We start from the raw sequence: 20331 nt of genomic DNA, 5'->3' as shown, positions 1-20331 counted from the left end.
TCGATGATCTTCTAACGGGAGTTGCTACAAATTTATTCTGTGTTACGTCGTTATTTTTGATCGGAGTTTTCCTGTGGAAAAACAAAATAAATAAATAAATAATTTCAATTCATCGGGGGGGAGGGGGAGGGGGAGGGGAAAACAATATTCGATTGGTGGCTCCCATCGTTTTAGGTAGATTAGAGGTAATTTACAACTCGACGTACGGTTTATTATTTTTTGACTGGAGTGCAAATTTAATCGTTGTCGAATTGAAAATATTTTTTAAATCGAGACCCTTTTCAACTTTCGTTTCCGATGATTTTCGCTGTTGTTCGATTACCATTTTGTCGAATAATTCGGCTAACGTATCTCCCGATGGCAAATTCTACAAAAAACAAAAAAAATCATCATTTTAATTTTAACATGTTTGAAATACAAATCTTCCCGACATATTTTAATGTCTTCCTTACAAATTAACAAATAAAAAATTACTTTGGTGCTTTCGGAATTTTCAAAACTACTTCCGGTGAGTGCTGCTAAACATTCCCAATAAATCGGCCATTCCGTACACGTCGAATGTTTCTTTCTGAGAGCAATCAACCATTCTTCGCATCTATTTTTCGGATATTTTATATCAACGATTAAACGATGAAGTTCTTTCAAACGATTTTCAATATCTGATAATTCTGTAGAAACCGAAGAGGAGTGATGTTCATCATCATTCACTTTCGTTTCCGATTCTTCATTTTTGCCCTCTTCTTCAGATTGAAAGGATAAAACCTTTTTGGGTTTTTTCAAAGGATCCAAAGATTTCGATTCTTTGTTATGAATTCCGAAACAGCGTAAGTGACGGTATCCATCCAAAGGGTGGCCATTTATTTTTAACCATTCTTCTAACTCGAAGCTAAAAAAAAAAAAAAAAAAAAAAAGTTTAAAAAGAAATTCTTTTGTTGTGTTAAATAATCAATGCGTGCGACATTTTACCTTAATTTCGAAGGAGTTTTTTTACTGATATCCGATGAAGAAAGTGATAACGGATTTGTTTTCATTTTATTTTTAGGATCTAATGAATCTTCAAATGTTCGAGACTCCGGTCCAGAAGAATTGCTCTTTTTTAAAGCCGCGTTTAATTCGCTTAAATTTTTTTCAGAACTTGCACGATACATTCCCATTTTTTTCTTTCTGTGTAATGTTGAAATTGATTGTCTGGCGGGTCCCTTCGGTGGTGGTGGTGGTTTCTTAACAATGGATGAATTACCTTTTTGCGTTTTAGGATGAGGAGTTTGCACGTGAGTATTGAGGGATTTCTTTGTTACCACCAGTTTGGGTGAATTTGGTTTTTTCATCAAATTCCTATTGCAAATTTCTTTCGATTCTTCATTTTGTTCTACGACGGTTTCGAGAACATTATTTTTATCGTTTAATGACTCTTCATCCCCTTTATTCGATTCGAAATGCATATTATTTACAAATTCACCTTTTTCAAGATCAGTTTCGACTGTATCAGCCATTTCTGATTGTTTTAAATCATCCAAATCATCATTTTCCATTTTAACTGAATTGTTTTCATTGATTTGAACAGAATCTTTGAAATCGTTTTCTTCTATTTCAACTTCTTCACAACTTTTTGTTTCAACAAGATCGGTATGATTCTGTTCTTTTATTTCAACTGCATCACAGGTAGTAGTAATTTCTTTTGATTCGATTTGATCCACAAAATTTTGTTCTTTCATTTCTTCTAAATTTGTTAAATTGTTTTCATCGCTTTGAACAGAATTTTTGAAATCATTTTCTTCTATTTCAACTTCTTCACAATTTTTTGTTTCAACAACATCGGTATAATTTTGTTCTTTTTTTTCAATTTCATTACAATTATCATTTTCTTTTGATTCGATCATATCGCCATCACTGTGTTCTTGTACTATTTTACCAAAATTTGTTATATCGTTTTCATTGCTTTCAATGGTGGTGAAATTATTTTCTTCCATTTCAACAAATTCATTAGAATTGTTTTCAACTGAAGTAGCATAATTATTGAAATTATTCTCTTTTTCTTCAACAACATCAAAATTTTCTTTCAATTCATTTGAATCAATAAAATCATTTTTTAATGTCGAAATTAAATCAGCAGCATTATTTACTTTAGGTTTAAGTGAATCGATTGATTCTTTCGAAACACTGTTATGTTTTTCTTGAGGAAAATTTAAATTAAAATATTCCTTTTCTTTAATTTCACTTTCTCTATCTTCATGTTCTAAATTTATATCTGTATCTTCATTCGATACAATATCTTCTTCCGTTTTTGAAACACATTCTTTTTTATCAAATAAACTGTATTGTTCTTCTTGATTGGAAACAACAGTGCTCATATTTTCAACATTTTCATAATCTGGTACTGCTTTTTTATTATCCAAAGATTCCTCATTCAAATTTTCTAAATCGTTAACTTTTGAAACTTGTTCAATCGAATTTTTTTTAAAGGCCTTATTCTCAGCAGAATTTACAATAGAATTATTAATCGTAGAAGTTTTAAAAGCAAGTTTCTCTGTTTTTTTGTCATTTTTGTATAATCTATTAAAAAAACAATAAGTTCATGATTAACAAAAAAAATTTTAATCAAAATTTTTCAAAAATAATATTAGGTAAATAATTTTAAAACAAAATTTACCTATTAAAAACAGAATCTTTTCCCAAGTTTTGAACTTGAACATTTGGCTTGTTACTTATATTTTTATTTTCTTTGTTATGAGAATGTTTAGAGTTTTTACTGGTGTTAGATTTCATTTTTGCCCCAACTTCAGCTAGTTTTTCTCTTTTGGCTTGTCGATATTTTTCCAAGTCTGCCCTGTAAAATTTACATTATTTATTATTTATTGCCTAACAAATTAGAAAATAGAATGCTCAATGTACTTTACATAGCTGGAATAAGAAGGAATCATTTTAAAAACTAACTGTTAAATTAAAAATAGATAATTACAATAATTTTTTTCTTGCTTCAGGTGTCGCATATGAAGAAATTTTCATCCCATGAGATCCAACATATCCTAGTGATGCAGGATGATAATTCCTGGCGCATGCCTCATACTTAAATTTATTATCTGTTTTTTTAGATTCCTAAAATGTATTTTAACACATTGACGATATATCAAAACGGAAAAATTTATAATAGTAATTCATTTTTCATTTTTTTTTTTTGTTTCAGGTTTCAATAGATGCAAAACAACAATTTAAAACTTGCATAAAAAAATGTTAGCTTACCATTTTAAATTTCCAACGTCAAAAGAATTAAAACAAACAAGTCGTACTTTTTTTTTAATTTTTTTTTTTTAAATAGTAATGATATATTAAAATGTTAAACTTAAAACTAATTTAAAATTAAACAAAAATGCTATTAATTTCTTTCAATAATGACTAATATATACAACATGTAACTGAATTTAAGAAGAACATAAAATGCTTGATAAAACAGGTAAAGATTTAACGGTTTTTTTTAAAGGCGGCAACTTCAAAAAAAAAAAAAAAAACTCCCTACGATTTTGTCGCAAAATGGAAATTTTTTAGTGAAGGGATTAGAAGACGGCAAAGTTTAAAACTTGTTCGTCAACCACTATCAAATTAAAAATATATATTTTTGAAAGTTTCTTAAGTAAAAAAAAATTTATATATTATGAATAATAAGGATATAAACAATATAAATGAAGTGAGCTGCTTTAATAACACATGAAATTATTGATAAACAGTATTTTTTAAAAACTTAATAGAATTATTTTTGTACATTAATAATTTCTTGATTTATTAGTATTCAGTAATGTAATGTTAAAATTACAACTTGTATTTTAATTACTACTTAATAGAAATCACTGTAACATCTTTTTAATATTTTATTCAAACGACATAATCAGAAAATTAAAAAAAAAAACACAAAAAACTTTATTTTACGATATGAATTTTAAAATGTAAAATATTACATATTTAATCTTTATTTTTTTTTTATTTTTAGTATGACATTAGAGAAGATGAAGAACAAAATGTTAAATATAATGAAATAATTGATTTATTATTAGCTGCGGGATATTTCAGAGCCAGAATAAAAGGATTATCGGCTTTTGATAAAGTAGTCGGAGGCATGATTTGGAGTATGGATAGCTGTAATTTTGATGTAAATGTCGACTTATTGTTTCAAGAAAATTCAACAATCGGACAAAAAATGTAATCAAACCTCATAAATTATTTTATTTATTATTCTGTCAGAAAAAAAAATAATTTTCAAATGATATGCTACTTAAAGTTGTTAATATTATTTTAGAGCTTTAACAGAGAAAATTGTGACTGTGCTTCCGAAAATGGAGTGCCCTTTTAGAATTGAACCTCATCAAATACAAGGATTAGATTTTGTACATATTTTTCCAGTTATTCAATGGCTAATTAAAAGATCTGTAAAAGTTAGAGAAGAGAGAAAGGATTTTATTAGATATCATGCCATTTTAAAATATGAAAATCAAATATGTTCAAAAAAAATTATCTCACCCATGGTTACTTCTAATTTATTAAAATTAGAGGTATTTTTCTATTCTACTCATAATTTATGTAATGTTATAAAATTTTTATTTAAATTAACATAATATAATTTGTATTTATTTTCAGGATTCTTACAGAAGAAAAAGACTTTTTAAGAAATTGAATAAAACATCTGAAAATGAGGAAATTGAAGTTGAAAACACTCTTTTGGAATATGGTTTTCCTCATAATCCTTTTAATGATGACTCACAATCACAAATGAGTGTTTTTTCAAAAACTCAAGAATTTAATGATGTAAGTATTCATTTTTAAATTTTTTCATATTATAAATAATAATCTTTTTTTAATTAACAGAATAAAAAATGTTATAATGATTTTCCGAATAATTTTTTTTCAGGCATTTCCGACTAAAATTGTTGGTAATATAGTAACATCCCAGATTCAAAAAATAGCTCAAGTTTCAGAAAAATATTCAAAACTTCAAGGAGATATTGAAAGTTCTGAAGTGTCAATTGAAGAAAAACACAAAGACATGATGATTAAAAGGAAAAATAGTTTATTGGAAGAAAAGAAATTATTGGAAAAGGAAATCGAAAATAGTATGGCTGAATCTGAAAAAGTAAAACAGGATTTAAACAAATTTGACTCTGTGCTACAAAATCTAGATGAAAAACAATCCAGGTATAAAATTTTAACAATTCTAAAACACACATTTGTATTTTATACTTTGAATTTAATGTAATAATGTACCTTGAATTTTTTATAGAATGTATAGTAAACTCGAAAGTTTAATCGTTTTGGAAGACAGTCTTAAAAAGCAAGAACAGACTTTTAAGGATTACTGTAGGAAAGAGCTTGAAGATTTACAAAATATGATCAAGTAAGAATGTACAATACTATATGTTTTGAATTTAAATTATTTTTAATAACTCATAATAAATTTATTCAAAATTTAATTTCAGAGAAGCAAATAGTCATAATCGAATGGAAGAAAATAGTCTTGCTGATAAAAAATGTGAAGATGAAAGGGAAAAAGTTTTAGCATTAAAATTACAATTAGCCAAAAAAAATAGATCTATTGCATTTTTACAAAGACAATTAGATGAAGTTCCTGGTAGAGGAGAATTAGCTCAATATCAAAGGAGATTTTTAGAATTATATAATGAAGTGGCTCAAAAACATCAAGAAACAAAACAGTTTTATACAATGTACAACACTCTCGATGACACCAAATTGTATTTGAGTAAAGAATTATCATTATTGAATTCAGTTCTCGATAATTATTCAGAGTAAGTGTTTAAATAATAGTCGAATTATTTTTTCTATAAAGATTTTTAAGTAAGTATTACAAAAATGTAAAATAATTATGTGTATGTGTTTTTATTTTAGTGCAATGTCAAATTCAATAGACAAAGAAGATTTTATGCAACAATTCGAATCCATTGTAGCTGCAATTAAACAAAATAAATTGAAAGTTGAAAAACGTAGAGCCGAGGAAAGAAGTCATCGCGACAAATTAAGTCAGCAATTATTAGATTTAGTAGAATTACAGCGAAATTATGTAAATGTAGTTAAACAATTACGAATTGAATGTAAAAAAAATGAGGAATTATTAGCGAAGTTTAGAAAATAAACGGTTTTTTTTTTACTGTTTTCTAATAAAAAAGTTTAGTTGCCATTCGCTGCCCAAACTTCATGATTGAAAAAAATTGAATTTATGTTTTTATTTTGTTTTAAATCAATCAAAAAGTCTTAATTCTAGGAGATTTGTTCTAAAGATTTGATTTGAAAATATTATATATAAATATGTATTATTTAATGTGTACTACTTAAAAAAATTATTTAAATTATAAAGTTTTTCAGGGAAAAAATAATACATACAGAACAAAATGTATTCTGCTTTTTATGTTTTAAACATTAGCTAGTAATTTAAATTTGGAGGGAAAATTTAATAAACAGTCGTGCCATTAGAAAAATTTTATCAAGACTTAACAACGGCAAACACATCACCCATCGAAGCAGAAAGAAAATGGCGTCTGTAGTGTTTTCATCAGTTAATTTATGGTTCGTCCAATGGAATTAAAAAAGTTTTTACGTACAGTATCAGTACTGTATAAAAAAAAAATCACATTACAAGTATTTTTTTTTTAATTACATAAAGTATCATTTTAAATAATTTAATTTAATTTGAAGTTACGTCATGACATTTGTAGATTTTACTTTCCTAGTCTAGTGCAACAAAAGAAATTAATATTTAGTTCAATATGGAATCAGATCAAGAAGTGGTGTATCGTGCAAACGATGAATCACATATTGTGATGTCGGAAAAAGTGCAATCTCTTGCTGGAAGTATATATCATGAATTTGAAAAAATGATATCTAAATATGATCATGATGTCGTTAAGGATTTAATGCCCTTAGTAGTCAATGTTCTTGAGTGTTTGGATATGTCATACACAGAAAATCAAGAACACGACGTAGAATTAGAGCTTCTTAGAGAAGATAATGAACAATTGGTTACACAATATGAAAGGGAAAAACAACTGCGAAAAAGTACAGAACAGGTAATATTTTAATAATAATTATACAGTGCAATAAATTAATTCAAGTAAAAAAAAATAATTAATATATTTTGCCTACAATAATGTTTTGAGTTTGATACTGTAAAAATTTTGCTGTAAATTAAAAGTATTTTCTCGACATATTTGTTAAGTTTATACAGTACTTTCACTTTTAAATTATAACAAAAAAAAAAGTACAATTCATGTTTTTTGTCATTTTTCATTTGTTTAGAAATTATTGGAAGTTGAAGATGCTGTGGAAGATGAGAGGAAAGATTTGGGATGTAAAATTGAAAGTTTAGAATCAATTGTTAGAATGTTGGAACTAAAGGCTAAAAATTCTTCAGACCATGGTAAGAAAAATTATAATTTTAAATAAGACTTTTTCTCGTTTTATAACGATACAGTAATTTTTATATTTTAACATCATTTAACTAAAGAGGGAAGTCAAGCTACTAATTAAAATTACATCTAAAGTAAAATATGACAAAATTTTTTTTTTCAGTGTTTAGATTGGAAGAAAAAGAAAATGAATTGAAGAAAGAATATGCTAAGCTTCATGAGCGTTACACGGAATTATTCAAAACTCATGCAGACTATGTGGATAGAACAAAATTATTACTTAGCACAAATGATAGAATGGAACCCATTGCAAACAGGCCGATCAGACTTACTTCATTCGGAAATAATTCCATGAATAGGTATTTTTAAATAAAAAGCATAAAGAAATTTTTTTTTTTTTGTTTGTAATTTTATTTATTTAAAACGGATTACAGGTCATCGGGTCCTGTTTCATTTGGTTTTCAATCGCTAGAAGAACTCAAAGATTACAACAGTTTAGAAGAATTAATGCCGGGTTCACCTCCTGATAGTACCAATTCAAATGCTAGTCTTAGAAATGAATTAAATGTAAGTTTAACGAATTTGAAAAAGAAATTTTTTTGCAACATTAAATTTTTTATATTAATAATTTATAAATTTTAAATAAATTTTAGGAAAATCAAGATTTAAATGCCGATAGCAGCGGCGGCGGCGGGGATTTAAGTAAACCTTCGATAAATAGCAAGTCAAATTCACCGGAAAAAGATTTGCCCGAAGATGGTCCATCGACTGTTATGACGTCATCATTAAGCAGAAGTACAACGAAAATGTAATATTTATTTATGTAATCCTTTCTCATGTAATTATTATTATTAATTAATGTGATAATAATTATTTTGTTTTTGTTTTTTGTTTTTCAGGGAGCAAAGGAGTGGTAATTTGCTTTATCAAGAACTTAGTTTTCAAGATAACGATGCTTCTGTCGAAGCTGATGATAGCGGTGACGTCACCGGTAGTCTAGTTCATCCTGGCGAATATGCTTCTTCCGGTACATGTCATTTTTTTTTTTTTTTTTAATTTTTGTCTGAATTATAAGAAGGGGAGGGGAGGGGAGGGAGAAAGCTTTGGAATTAAAAATTATTTGTCGCATTTTTAACGAAGGTTAAATCAAATTGGTTGAAGGAATTGATATTGAAATTTTTAACTTTATTTTGTTTGTATACAAACAAACACAAATGAGTTAGAAATTGTGTCACGTGGTGTCCAATTTGTTTTTTTTTTTAATTAAAAACACTAATTTTGCTAATAATAATAATAATAATAATTTTTTTTTTTTATTCGGTTGCAGCAAACGATAACTTTTTTGGTGAGTGTTTTTTTTTTTTTTTTTTTTTTTTTTTTCAAATTAATATTACATAATAATTTATTTATTAATAATTAATTTTTAAACTAATTACTAATTTATTTTATTTATTTATTTATTTATTTATTTTTGAGAGTTCGGAGTGGAATTAAACATTTTTTTTTTTTTTTTTTTAAATTTTCAGGTATGGGAAAAGAAATAGAAAATTTAATTAGGGAAAATAGCGAATTGCTCGCAACAAAGTAAGTTGTTAAATCATCGAATCAAATTTTATTTCAAATTGAAAATTAACGGATTAATTAAAAAAATTTTCCATTTTTCCATTTTTTCTTTTTTTTAGGAATGCTTTAAATATCGTCAAGGATGATTTAATAGCACGAGTGGACGAATTAGTGAGCGAACAAGAAATACTACGCGAAGAAATCAGGTCTCTGCAAGCCGTGCACAACAGGTCGAAACAGAAAATTCAAGATCTTCAAGACGAATTGAAAAAGGTTAAAGAAGAAGCGACAAACAAATCGAAGACGAATAAATCCGACGATGAGGTAAAAAAAAAAAAAAAAAAATTAAAAATGAATAATTTTTACGGGTCGGAGGAGTAATTTAGGGTAACCGAATCTTTTTGATCTTCAAGGATGAAGATATTCCGATGGCTCAAAGAAAGAGATTTACAAGAGTCGAAATGGCGAGGGTTCTCATGGAGAGAAATCAATACAAGGAACGATTCATGGAATTGCAAGATGCCGTTCGGTACACGGAAACGTTGAGAGCCTCGAGGAGCGATATCACGATGAACAAACAAAAAGTTCGATTGCCATTGTGGAAGTAGTACGTATATAACAAATGGACGGTTAGGTCGTACCACCTCGATCATCCAAATAATAATAATAATAATAATAATAATAATACTAACGTGAACGTCATACAGTTTTAGCGATTTATTCGGTTTGAGCGGTGAGAGAGACATATCATCATCATCCAGGAAAGGGCACAGCGTTAATATTTATTATGCGAGTCCCAATCATCACGTGGCGACGTTGCCCTCTTTACGGGAAACGGATGACAAAAGACGGGTTACGGATTACGGGGGAGACGGAGGAAATTTGTAAGTCAACCTGCCAAGAGCACAATAACTAAATTAAATTTTTCACTTTTTTTACAATAAAAACGCGAAATTTGTCAGAAATTGTTCTCTCGTATATGTATATATACGCGTGACAATTTCTGATAAAATGCCTTCGAGTTTATAATAAAAAAGTTTTCCACGCCATCGATAACGGTATTTTTTTCCAAAAATTTGTAATAAAATAATTATTATTATTATTATTATTGCGTCCATTTATATATATATATATATAATTATTAAAAAAAAAAATTGTTGAAATTGTTTATCCACAACGTGTATTGTTATTTATTTATAAATGTTTGTTGCCTTAAATGTAATAAAATGGCATAAAATATTTAATAATTTAAAACGATGATAAAAACAAACGAAACGTACTGTTGTTGTCGTTGTTGTTGTTGTTGTTGTAGTCGATGATAATAATAATAATTTATATATATATATATAAGCATTGCTCAAGAATGAAATTCGGTTTTTTTTTTTTTTTTTTGCACAGTAAAAAAAAAAAATTTTTTTACAAAAGGAAAAAAATACTTGAAAATATGGCTGCGATTCGTGATAATTCGTGTACATAAAAGGAAACTTTTTTTTTTTAAATTTAATTCTATTATTTATTTATTGATTTATTTATTTATTTTAATTTTTTTGTTTTTCAATTATTTGTATTTAATTAATTAATTAATTAATTAAAAAAAAAAAAGTAATTTTATAATAATTCTATTGGGTAAAAATGATCTTCTTCTACTTTTTCTTCTACTTCTTTTTCGCCCTTTCTTTTTTTCATTTATTAAAAAAAAAAAAAAAGAAAAAAAAGGATTTTGGAAGGACTTGTTTGTTTGTTTGTTTGTTTGTTGTATATAGAATTTTAAATGTTTTTCTTACACATTTAAAATAAATATTTATTAAAAAAAAAATTGTTGTCAACGGGTTGAAATTTTATAAAAAATTTATTCAATTAATTTTTTTTTCAATTATTATTATTATTATTATTATTATTATTATTTGAGTATATGTAAATATTGTATAAATAATTTTTTTTACATAAAATATGGCACCCTTTTTTTTTTTAATTAATAATTGGCAAGCACTCTTATTCGTAAAATTATTGACGATAGTAAATATCACAGCACAGTAAAAGGATAATAATAATAATAATTTATGTAAACATAATTTTATGTTATGAATTTCTTGTTCCAGTGGGATTTTATGTTTTTGTTTGTTTATGTTAAAACATAACGAGAAAAATCGTTTGAACTTCAAACAGGTCCTCAGGTTATCATGGCGATTATATTGGGGAAAAATTTTCATATTGTCCGACATGTTGGATCAACATATACAAATTCAACACAAAATTTTATTTTTTATTTATTTATTTATTTATTTATTTATTTATTTATTTATTATTATTATTATTATTATTATTATTATTATTATTATTATTATTATTATCTATCCTATCTATATTAATCGTGTTTGTTTTGGAAATTTTTTTTTTTTTTTTTTTTTTACATTTAAAAACTCCAGAAATTTAATTTTTTTTTTTGTAGATCACTAAAGGGAAGTCGAAGTGAACCTGCCGTGGGAAATTTTGGGTTTTCATTTTTTGGCAATAAGTCCCAGAAAGGAAGGTCTGTTTCAAATAAAAATCCCTCCTGTTCTGAATAAATCTTGCCAATTATTATTATTATTATTATTAGTATTTTGTCATAATCGATTGTATCCTAATTTTAAAATTATTTATTTATTTAAAAAAAATTAAGTCTATTTATTTATTTATATATTAACTTAATAATAATATTAAAAAGTTTTGATTATTGGTAAGTACCGTTGACGAAGAGGGAAAGGAAAAAAAATTTCGTGAAATTTTTTTTTGTTTAAATATAGAAGAAGAAAAAAAAAAAAAAAAAAAAAGAAAAAAATTAAATTTTTTTTGTTTTTTTAGTAAAATCAATGAAAATTATTAGTTGTAGTGAAAAAATTGCCCAAAGGCGAGCCATGGAAAGAAAAGAACAATACAGACAAGTAAGAGCACACGTTCGAAAAGATGGCGATCGACTTCAAGCATACGGTTGGAGTTTACCTGGAAAAATGAATCCAAATGCTATACCTGAAGCTGGAAGCAAATCTCATATTCCCGTTCCAGTGCCTATTTATTGTCAACCCCTTGCAGTCAGTGATCCATCAATGAAAGTATGTTTTCTTCTTTGCTTGTTGTTGGTTGTTGTCTTTTTTGTAATAAAATATTATTTATCATTATAGGTTTGGTGTGCGGTTGGTGTCAACTTAACCGGTGGTAAAACTAAAGATGGTGGTTCAATTGTGGGTGCTAGCGTTTTTTATTCAAAATCCTCATCTCCAGAAGGAGAAACCCAAACCGTACCTGGAGAAGATAGCGAGCCACACATAACAGAACTTGAGGAAGAATTAAAAGTTTGTTGATTCTATGTTATTATTATTATTATTTTGTTCTTTTGATTCGCGGTGAATTTATTTATATACATACCTGTATATTTTCAGGAAGGTAAAAAGATAAAAGAAGATGGAGAAACTCTCGAGCAACGTCTTTCTTCATTAGTTTGGATTTGTACGAATTCTACGAACGAGAGTAAAGTCACCGTTATCGATGCCACCAATCCATCGAACGTTCTCGAATCTTTCACCGTTTGTTCCTCTCCAATACTTTGCATCGCGAGCGTTCCCGGTGCTACAGAAGCAGACTACGGCGACGAAAACGAAAGTAATAATAACGTAGTTGTAGAAACGACATCCGTCGATTCGAATAATTCGACCGATGCGGATAACGGAGACGAAAATAGTAATTTGGGTAAAATAAAATGCATCGAGTGTGAAAGTTTAACGAAACCAGAGGAGTCACAAAACGAAGAAGGTACGGATATCAAGGTACGATTGTAATACGCTCGCGAAAAATGGCGGTGATTTATTTTTTTTTTTTTTTTTTTTTTGTCGTAGATGGAAATAACGTTTTTGAAAAAATGAGCAGCGTTATGCCCACCATATGGATTGGTGCCTACGGTGGTAACTTGTATATCCATTCGGCGATTGGACAATGGAGTAAAAGTATTCATTCGGTCAAAATGCCCGATTCTGTTTCTTGCATTGCGTAAGGGAATCCATTCCTTTTTTGTTTTTTGTGGAAAATTGCAATGGAGTTTTTACATTTTGTTTCTTATTTTTCAAATTTCAGGCATTCAAACGGTCGAGTTTTAGTAGCTTTAGCCAATGGTTTGGTAGCCGTTTTTCGCAGAGGTCCCGATGCTCAGTGGAACTTAAACAGTTACCATACCGTACACTTGGGAGGTCCCCAAAATTCCGTAAGGTGTATGACAGTTGTTCACAACACGGTTTGGTGCGGTTATAAAAACAAAGTCCACGTTTTGGATCCGGTATCATTAGTTATAAAAGTAAGTTTTGAGGGGGTCGGGGGTAAATCCCCACAAATTATTGATTTGAAAAAGTTTAAATTTTATTTATTTAATTTTCAAAAAAAATTTTTTTTTTTTTTTTATAATTTAGAATTCTTTTGAAGCTCATCCTAGGAAAGAAAGTCAAGTTCGACAGTTGGCATGGTTGGGTGATGGTGTTTGGGTTTCCATAAGATTAGATTCGACATTACGATTGTTTCACGCTTACACGTACCAACATTTACAAGATGTCGATATCGAGCCTTACGTTAGTAAAATGTTGGGTGAGTCGCGTTGTTTTCAAAAAAAAAAAAAAAAAAATTTTTCACCGCGGCAAAAGTAAAATAGGAGAAAAAAAATAGTAAAAAAAAAAAAACGAATTTTTGTGACGTTTCAGGTACGGGAAAATTAGGTTTTTCATTCGTACGAATCACGGCACTTTTAATATCCACGAGTCGATTATGGATAGGTACCGGAAATGGCGTCATTATTTCAGTTCCTTTGTCTGAAAGTAATTGTGACTTTTAATTAATCTCGCGGTGCAGGATTTTTTTTTGTAAAAAAACGTGCGTGTAAAGTCGGGGATTTGTTACCATTTTCAGGTGCCTCCGGGGTTGTAAATCCTGGATCAGCGATAAAAGGTCCGAGTGCGGTTGTACGGGTGTACACGGATTCAACTTCCGATAAGGTTTTACCAGGTAGCTTTATCCCTTTCTGTTCCATGGCTCAAGCTCAGTTATCGTTTCACGGTCATCGGGAATCTGTTAAATTTTTCATAGCAGTGCCTGGTTTGTATCACTATTAGATTTTCATTATTATTATTATTATTATTATTTACTTAACGGTTTTTTGTTTGTGTTTTTCATAAAGAAACAAAACAAGGTGTGTCGAATACGAATATGCTTGTCATGTCCGGAGGAGAGGGTTACATTGATTTCCGAATCGGTAAGCGTTTTGTTTTGTTGTCTTTCTTTTGTAATATATTGATTCTCGATCACGTGACAATGATGAAAAATTAACAGGTGACACGTCCGACGAAGAATCGAATCACATAAAAGAAAGAAATGCCAAAGACGGTTCTTCCAATTACGATTATCAACGTGATAGAAAAGGCGATTTCAGTCATCTTATAATTTGGCAAGTTCCAATTCTCACATGATTTTAAACGAAAGGAAGACCGGAACAACGTCCGAAACCGCAATAATTTCTTTCTTTCTTTCTTTCTTTCTTTTTTATTCTCTCATTAACTGCATTAACGCATTAACGCTTTTCTCTCTTTTAATTTAATTTTTAAGACTGCCCCCTTGCCCCCGCCCCGCCTCCCGCTCATTTCCGCTCCCTTTCGCTCGCCGGGAATTTCCGGTTTTCGAATTTTAAATTACGAGGAGAACCTTGCCAGATGTTTCTTTGTTATTCGTGGTGCTTTTGTAAATACGGTCGGAGCAGGGGAAAAAAGAAAAACGATATATCGATCGATATATCGGATGTTTGTTCGATTATTTCGATATCTCGCGCAAACTCGTTATTTCCGGTGTTTCGATAGTACCCTTTGTTTTTTTTCTCTTTTTTCCTGCTCCGACCGATATTTTCGCTTTCTCGCCTTTTTTTTTTTTTTTTTTCACTCACGATTCTCACATCACGACCCCCATTAAAAAAAAAAAAAAAAAATTCATTTTTTTTTTTATTTACTTATTTATTTTTTTAAATTTTAGGCAACTATTCTCGGCACGTAATTAAGAAAATAAGGGGATAATGTTTAAAATAAAAAAATCCAAATTCATTCCATTTCATTTATTTTATCATTAATTAATTAATTATGTTTGTTTCATTATAAAAATGCCAAAATGTTTAAGCAAAAAACAAGAAAAAAAACAAAAAAAACAAAAATTGCTTGAGCTTTTTGCCAAAACAATAATAATAATAATAATAATAATAATGATAATGATAATGATAATGATAATATAATCGCATTATTATTAAAAAACAAAACAAAAGGTTAACCTTTAAGGTCAACGTCGTGTCACACACACACACACTCCTACACATCTCATGCATGTATACAAATATATAATTATTATCATCATCATCAACGTGTCGTTACTTTATTATTATTATTATTATTATTATTATTATTATTATTATTACGATGATTGCTATTTAATAATTTACTGTGATGATTTACGTGAAATGTAAAGAAAAAAACAAAAAAAAATTAATTATTTAATTGCTATATATATATATGTATCGATCGATTGATCGATAGATCTATATTTCGATTCATCGATCGATTAATTTATTTACTATGTGAAATTTATCGATGATAATTTTTACCAATTGAGAAAAAAATTCAATTTGAATTGTTTATTTTATTATTTTATTTTTTTTTATTTTTTCTGTTTGTATTTTTATTCTAAAAAACTCTTATATATATATATTAATAAAATAATTTTTAACGACGTGTTTGTTTGTTTGTTTGTTTGTTTGTTTGTATTAAAATACAAATAATAATGTACATAAAATTAATAATGAAAGAAATTTATTTAATTTATTTTTTTTGGAAATAAAACGATATCGTTTTTAAAAAAAATTATAATGATTCGTTAGATGGATGGAGGGAGGGAGAGAAAAACAAAATGGCGTCGAAATGTTTTTTTTAAATTGATTTTTAACGGTTTTTTAACCGTTCACATTTCAATCAAAAAAAAGAAAAATCATCGTTTATATAATTAATGAGTAAATATTTTAAAATTAACAAAAAAAAAAAAAATTGTTGTTAATTTTTATAATATTTACCGTCAATTAATAAATATATATTGTATTATTATTATTATTATTATTAATCGCGATAAAATTTATTTTAACGAATATAAATATATTAAATATAATTTCCGCCATTTTGTTTTTATGTAATAACATTTGTGTGTTTCGTAAACACAATTTAAAAAAATTCAGTTAATTTTTTTGATAATTTTATTGTAGTTATTTAACTTAACCTTTTGACCTTTTGCAAATAACGATTCTCTAAATTATCTATGTAATATATATATGTAGATAAAATTAAAAAATTTATAATGTAATAGAATAGGGAAAACATAAAAAAAAAATTATGAATGAAACGTTGTTTAAAGCATGCTACTGCTTGTACCGTAATATTCAGGCACTTTTGGTAGGTTATAAAACAGGTTTCAACACAACGTTTTTTTTTTTCATAGTTTTTGTTGTTTTTATACATACATACAAACAAACACTTGAAATTTATTTAAATATTTATTGTACCTTTTTATATATATATATAAATAATTTTTTCCTTTTAAATTTTCAATTTTTATAAATTTATTTAATTATTTTTAATAATATTAATTAATTTAAACATTTGCAAAATTGAAAATTTAAATGGAAAAAAAAACAATTATCATTATTATTATTATTTTTTTTTTTTTTTCAGTTTGGTTGTTCTTCTACCACGTAAAAAAAATCAGTATCGTTTTCATTTTCGAAATCGTATGTTATATTGTATTCTTGATAATTATTATTATTATCATCCGGTGGGAAGGATGGCGTAGTCGAAGGTATATCCTGAGGTGTCGTATCCCCGTTTGTAGGTTTGTCGAAACTATTACTTTCTGTTGTTGTTGTTGTTGTCATCGCGGCCATGTCAAAACCTCGAGTCGTTTGGATAACTGTACTCGTTGTTTTTTGAACATAAATAATCATGTCGGATTTTTTTTCATCGATCAATCTAAACGTTTTCTTTGCCTTGCATTCTAAATTCTTTTCCGACCACGAACCATTTTTCAAACATTTTGGCATTCCTTTCGAACTAGGTTCGAAACCTTTATTGCAAATAAGTGATATTCTATCTCCGACTTCGTGTAGATTCTTACGGGGACTAAATACTCCTTCGGGCGGATTTTCAGGTTGAACGCAATGTGCTTTACCTGTTAAAGTGATGGTGTTAGATTAATTCTCTTTGTTTTATTTATTTAAAATTTAAAATCATGATAAATGTATGTACTTACAAAATGGCGGAGGATTAGACCACATACCAGATTCTTGACATTTAATACTTTCTCTACCGATTAATCTGTGGGTGTCTTTACAAGAGAAAACAACTTTGGAACCTGAACGAAATGGCGGTACGACTGATGAATTATTTTCTAATTTTAATTGTCCATTTTGCGGTATTAAAGGCGGAGGACAAAAAATTTCTAAGGTCGAAAAATTATTATTATTTTTTTTTTATTTGTGAATATACTTTTCAAATGAAAGTTTCAAACTTTCGAAAGACACACCTTTACAAGTAGGAATTTTCCCTGACCATTCTTCGGTGATGAGGCATACCAAAGTACCAACTCCAATTAATTTATGACCCTGAGGACATTGAAAAGTAGCTGTGCCACCATATCCAAAGTCTTGTTTTATTAATTTCACGCTATTGTTTTTAACTTCTAAAACTGGGCAAGCGATTGGTACGCATTCAGGGGAATAACCTGACCATACACCTAAAAAAAAATTTTCATTTAATCATTTCATGTAGGTAAAACCTTTAAAAATATACAATAGTGAACTCACCGCTTGCTTGACATGTTATTTTTGAAGGACCATTTAATTTAAATCCTTCTCGACATTTGTATGAAGTTGTCTGTCCAAGTCGAGACCCTTCAATTTGCGTTAGGAGATTTGGGTCGTTGGTTAAAATTTTTCCTACATCACAGTGCACCTCAATAACATTAAGAATTATGCTGTGTGTCAATCCTTTGGGTGTGGAACAGGTATAAATCCCCGTATCCTGAGGTTTTATGTAATAAATAGATAAACGATACTTCCATTTTCTTTCTTCTGAATCAATCGACCATCCTATAAAAAAAACAACAACCGTTAATCCTCTACTTATTTAACATCACGTGTTTAACATCTCTCAAGTATTACCCGTTGCATACGTTCTGTAGGTTGATGTCCACGACCATTCAGGCTCTCCCGATGACCGAAGGTAAAGACATTCCAAATGAACCGTACTACCTGGATACACAGCTAACTCTCCGGTAGGTTCTATAGATGCCGAACCCGATGTGACTTTAGCCAAAACTGAAGGTGGAGCAGATTCATCTGTGAAATTTGTTAATGACGTTGTTGGAATGCACGTGGGAATTCTATATTTCCAAACTCCATTATAACACGTCAAATGTGCATCTCCGATAAGTTTATAAATTCCAAATTGTTTACAACGAACTTGAACCACAGTATTATGTGGAAAATTTTTTATTTCCTATTAAAAACATCAAATATTATTAATAATAATAATAATGGGAGGAGGAAGAGGGCAACAAACTTGTTTTTTTTTAATTCAAGTCCACAATAACCCTTTTATTAAGGTATCAATACAATTAGCAGTTAAGATTTACGTTTTTTTTTTTTTTTTCTTTAAATTCTTTGAAGTAATTTTACATTTTAAAGATTAATTTTTTTAAGCGGATGTGTTTATTAAATAGGAGGAGAATATTACAAGTCTAGAAACTCAACTCCCACAATAATAAATTTTTTTTTTTTTTTTTTTTTTGCATTGCCACATGATTTAAAGTCGTTAAAAAATTTCTTTGAAATTAATGCCGGGTTTTGCATTTTTGAATTCTTTTTTTTTTTTTTCTTTTTCCTTCCAGGGATTATTTAATTCAGGTATAAATCGTGTAATTTATTGTTCATCAACTTTTCTAGGAACACCTGCTCCTTCTACATACCCTTTAATATTAAAAACAGGCTTTTAGAATTTTAATAAATATTTTATTAACGTTTAAAAATGTTTTCTTTTTTAACAGTATATAAAAAATTAAGAATTTTTTTTTTTTTTTTTTTTGCTTACCCAAATTGTTTTATTACGATGACTTATTATAAATTTTGAATGAAATACTTGTGTGCTACAACTTTTTAAAACTGGATGAAATTGTTTTTCTTCAGAATTTTCAGATGAGGCTTAAAATAATCACAATAAGTTAGGAGAATAAAAAAAAAATGAATATTACGTAATGGTATGTAAATAATAATAATAATAATTACCACTTTCACGGAGACAAAGGGGACCGATCCATTCGCCGTTGATACATTTTATTTTACAATGTCTTTTCGAACCTATTTTATCAAAGGCTCCATTAAATTTAACTTCAGCAATACCGCTAAGAAAACCTACGACATCAATTCCAGTTTCACTTCCATTTTGTCTTAAAACAGGATGAGGACAATCACGTTTTCGATTTCCTACAAAAGGTTAAAGAATTAACAAAAAAAAAAAAAAGAAATTAAAACTGACATTTTTTTTACAAACCGTATGCATTTTTTTTTTTTTTTTATCATTTGCTGACTTGCATTAAAAAAAAAATAAACGAGATATCAAATTTTATTTCATTTTTAACATTGTTATTAATGACGACGGTGTAATCAAAAATACAAAAGAGAAAAACGTTAAACTTTTTTTTTTTTTTTTTTTTACTTCTTTGACTTTAAATATTTTACATTTAACTTAAATAATGCTTTGACAATCTAAAAATAATAATAATAATAACAATTAAGGACTTAATCGTGCATCAAAAACGTTTCTTACATGAAATTACTAAACACACACACTTTATAGATTGCTTAACTTTATTTATAATTTTTAACTTATTTATAGTAAAATATTAATAATTAAACTATAAAAAACATTTTTAATTGTTTAAAAGTTATTAAAAAATACGTTAGAATTAAACAATTCGAATTAATAACTCGTTAAAAAGAAAAAATTATATGTATACACTTAATTACGACAGTAACGAATTTTTCAAAAAAACGCCATTTTTTTTTTTTTTTTTGATTTTTTTTAAGTTGGCAATGAAAATCAGATAAGCCGAAGGAAAAAAAATTCAATTGTTGTAACTAATAAAAATTGTTTAACGATTTCAAAAAAGTTTTTTTTTTGTGTGTGTTTTTATTTTAACGGTTGAATTTTAAATTCGATATATAATTTTTTTAAAAAAACCACAAACTAACGTAAGAAAATCATAAATGTTTATT

At 27.8% G+C, this 20331-nt stretch overlaps 4 protein-coding genes across 4 annotated transcripts; 2 read left to right on the top strand and 2 right to left on the bottom strand.

Annotated features, from left to right (window-relative positions):
• Positions 1-190: 190 nt before the first annotated feature.
• On the bottom strand, positions 191-2766 carry Phum_PHUM581710 (synaptonemal complex protein ZIP1, putative; the record flags this gene model as incomplete). The annotated part of the gene is made up of 4 exons (XM_002432329.1): positions 191-367; positions 475-875; positions 992-2527; positions 2706-2766. 4 exons carry the CDS (start codon positions 2764-2766, stop codon positions 191-193), a joined length of 2175 nt encoding a protein of 724 aa, XP_002432374.1.
• Positions 2767-3795: 1029 nt separating this feature from the next.
• Positions 3796-6133, top strand: Phum_PHUM581700 (paramyosin, putative; the record flags this gene model as incomplete). The annotated part of the gene is made up of 8 exons (XM_002432328.1): positions 3796-3813; positions 3983-4191; positions 4289-4541; positions 4627-4794; positions 4898-5181; positions 5267-5380; positions 5463-5789; positions 5890-6133. 8 exons carry the CDS (start codon positions 3796-3798, stop codon positions 6131-6133), a joined length of 1617 nt encoding a protein of 538 aa, XP_002432373.1.
• A 631-nt stretch (positions 6134-6764) lies between these two features.
• Phum_PHUM581690 (C-jun-amino-terminal kinase-interacting protein, putative) lies at positions 6765-14449 on the top strand (the record flags this gene model as incomplete). Its single annotated transcript, XM_002432327.1, has 20 exons — positions 6765-7064; positions 7294-7414; positions 7567-7762; positions 7838-7970; positions 8057-8211; positions 8303-8430; positions 8930-8987; positions 9086-9290; positions 9353-9573; positions 9674-9850; positions 11833-12058; positions 12128-12298; positions 12386-12755; positions 12839-12989; positions 13074-13290; positions 13403-13574; positions 13688-13801; positions 13893-14078; positions 14161-14235; positions 14313-14449. The coding sequence occupies 20 exons, from the start codon at positions 6765-6767 to the stop codon at positions 14447-14449; spliced, it is 3513 nt and encodes a 1170-aa protein (XP_002432372.1).
• A 1824-nt stretch (positions 14450-16273) lies between these two features.
• On the bottom strand, positions 16274-19615 carry Phum_PHUM581680 (Complement decay-accelerating factor precursor, putative; the record flags this gene model as incomplete). The annotated part of the gene is made up of 10 exons (XM_002432326.1): positions 16274-16291; positions 16753-17228; positions 17310-17498; positions 17583-17792; positions 17863-18147; positions 18220-18556; positions 18995-19045; positions 19148-19257; positions 19342-19539; positions 19588-19615. The coding sequence occupies 10 exons, from the start codon at positions 19613-19615 to the stop codon at positions 16274-16276; spliced, it is 1902 nt and encodes a 633-aa protein (XP_002432371.1).
• Between the last annotated feature and the right edge of the window lie 716 nt (positions 19616-20331).

Source organism: Pediculus humanus, genomic scaffold, assembly GCF_000006295.1.
Source record: "Pediculus humanus corporis 1103172108309 genomic scaffold, whole genome shotgun sequence".
In the NCBI taxonomy this organism is placed as follows: domain Eukaryota; kingdom Metazoa; phylum Arthropoda; class Insecta; order Psocodea; family Pediculidae; genus Pediculus; species Pediculus humanus.
The sequence above is the reverse complement of the archived record's forward strand: the minus strand, read 5'-3'. Positions and strand labels throughout refer to the sequence as shown.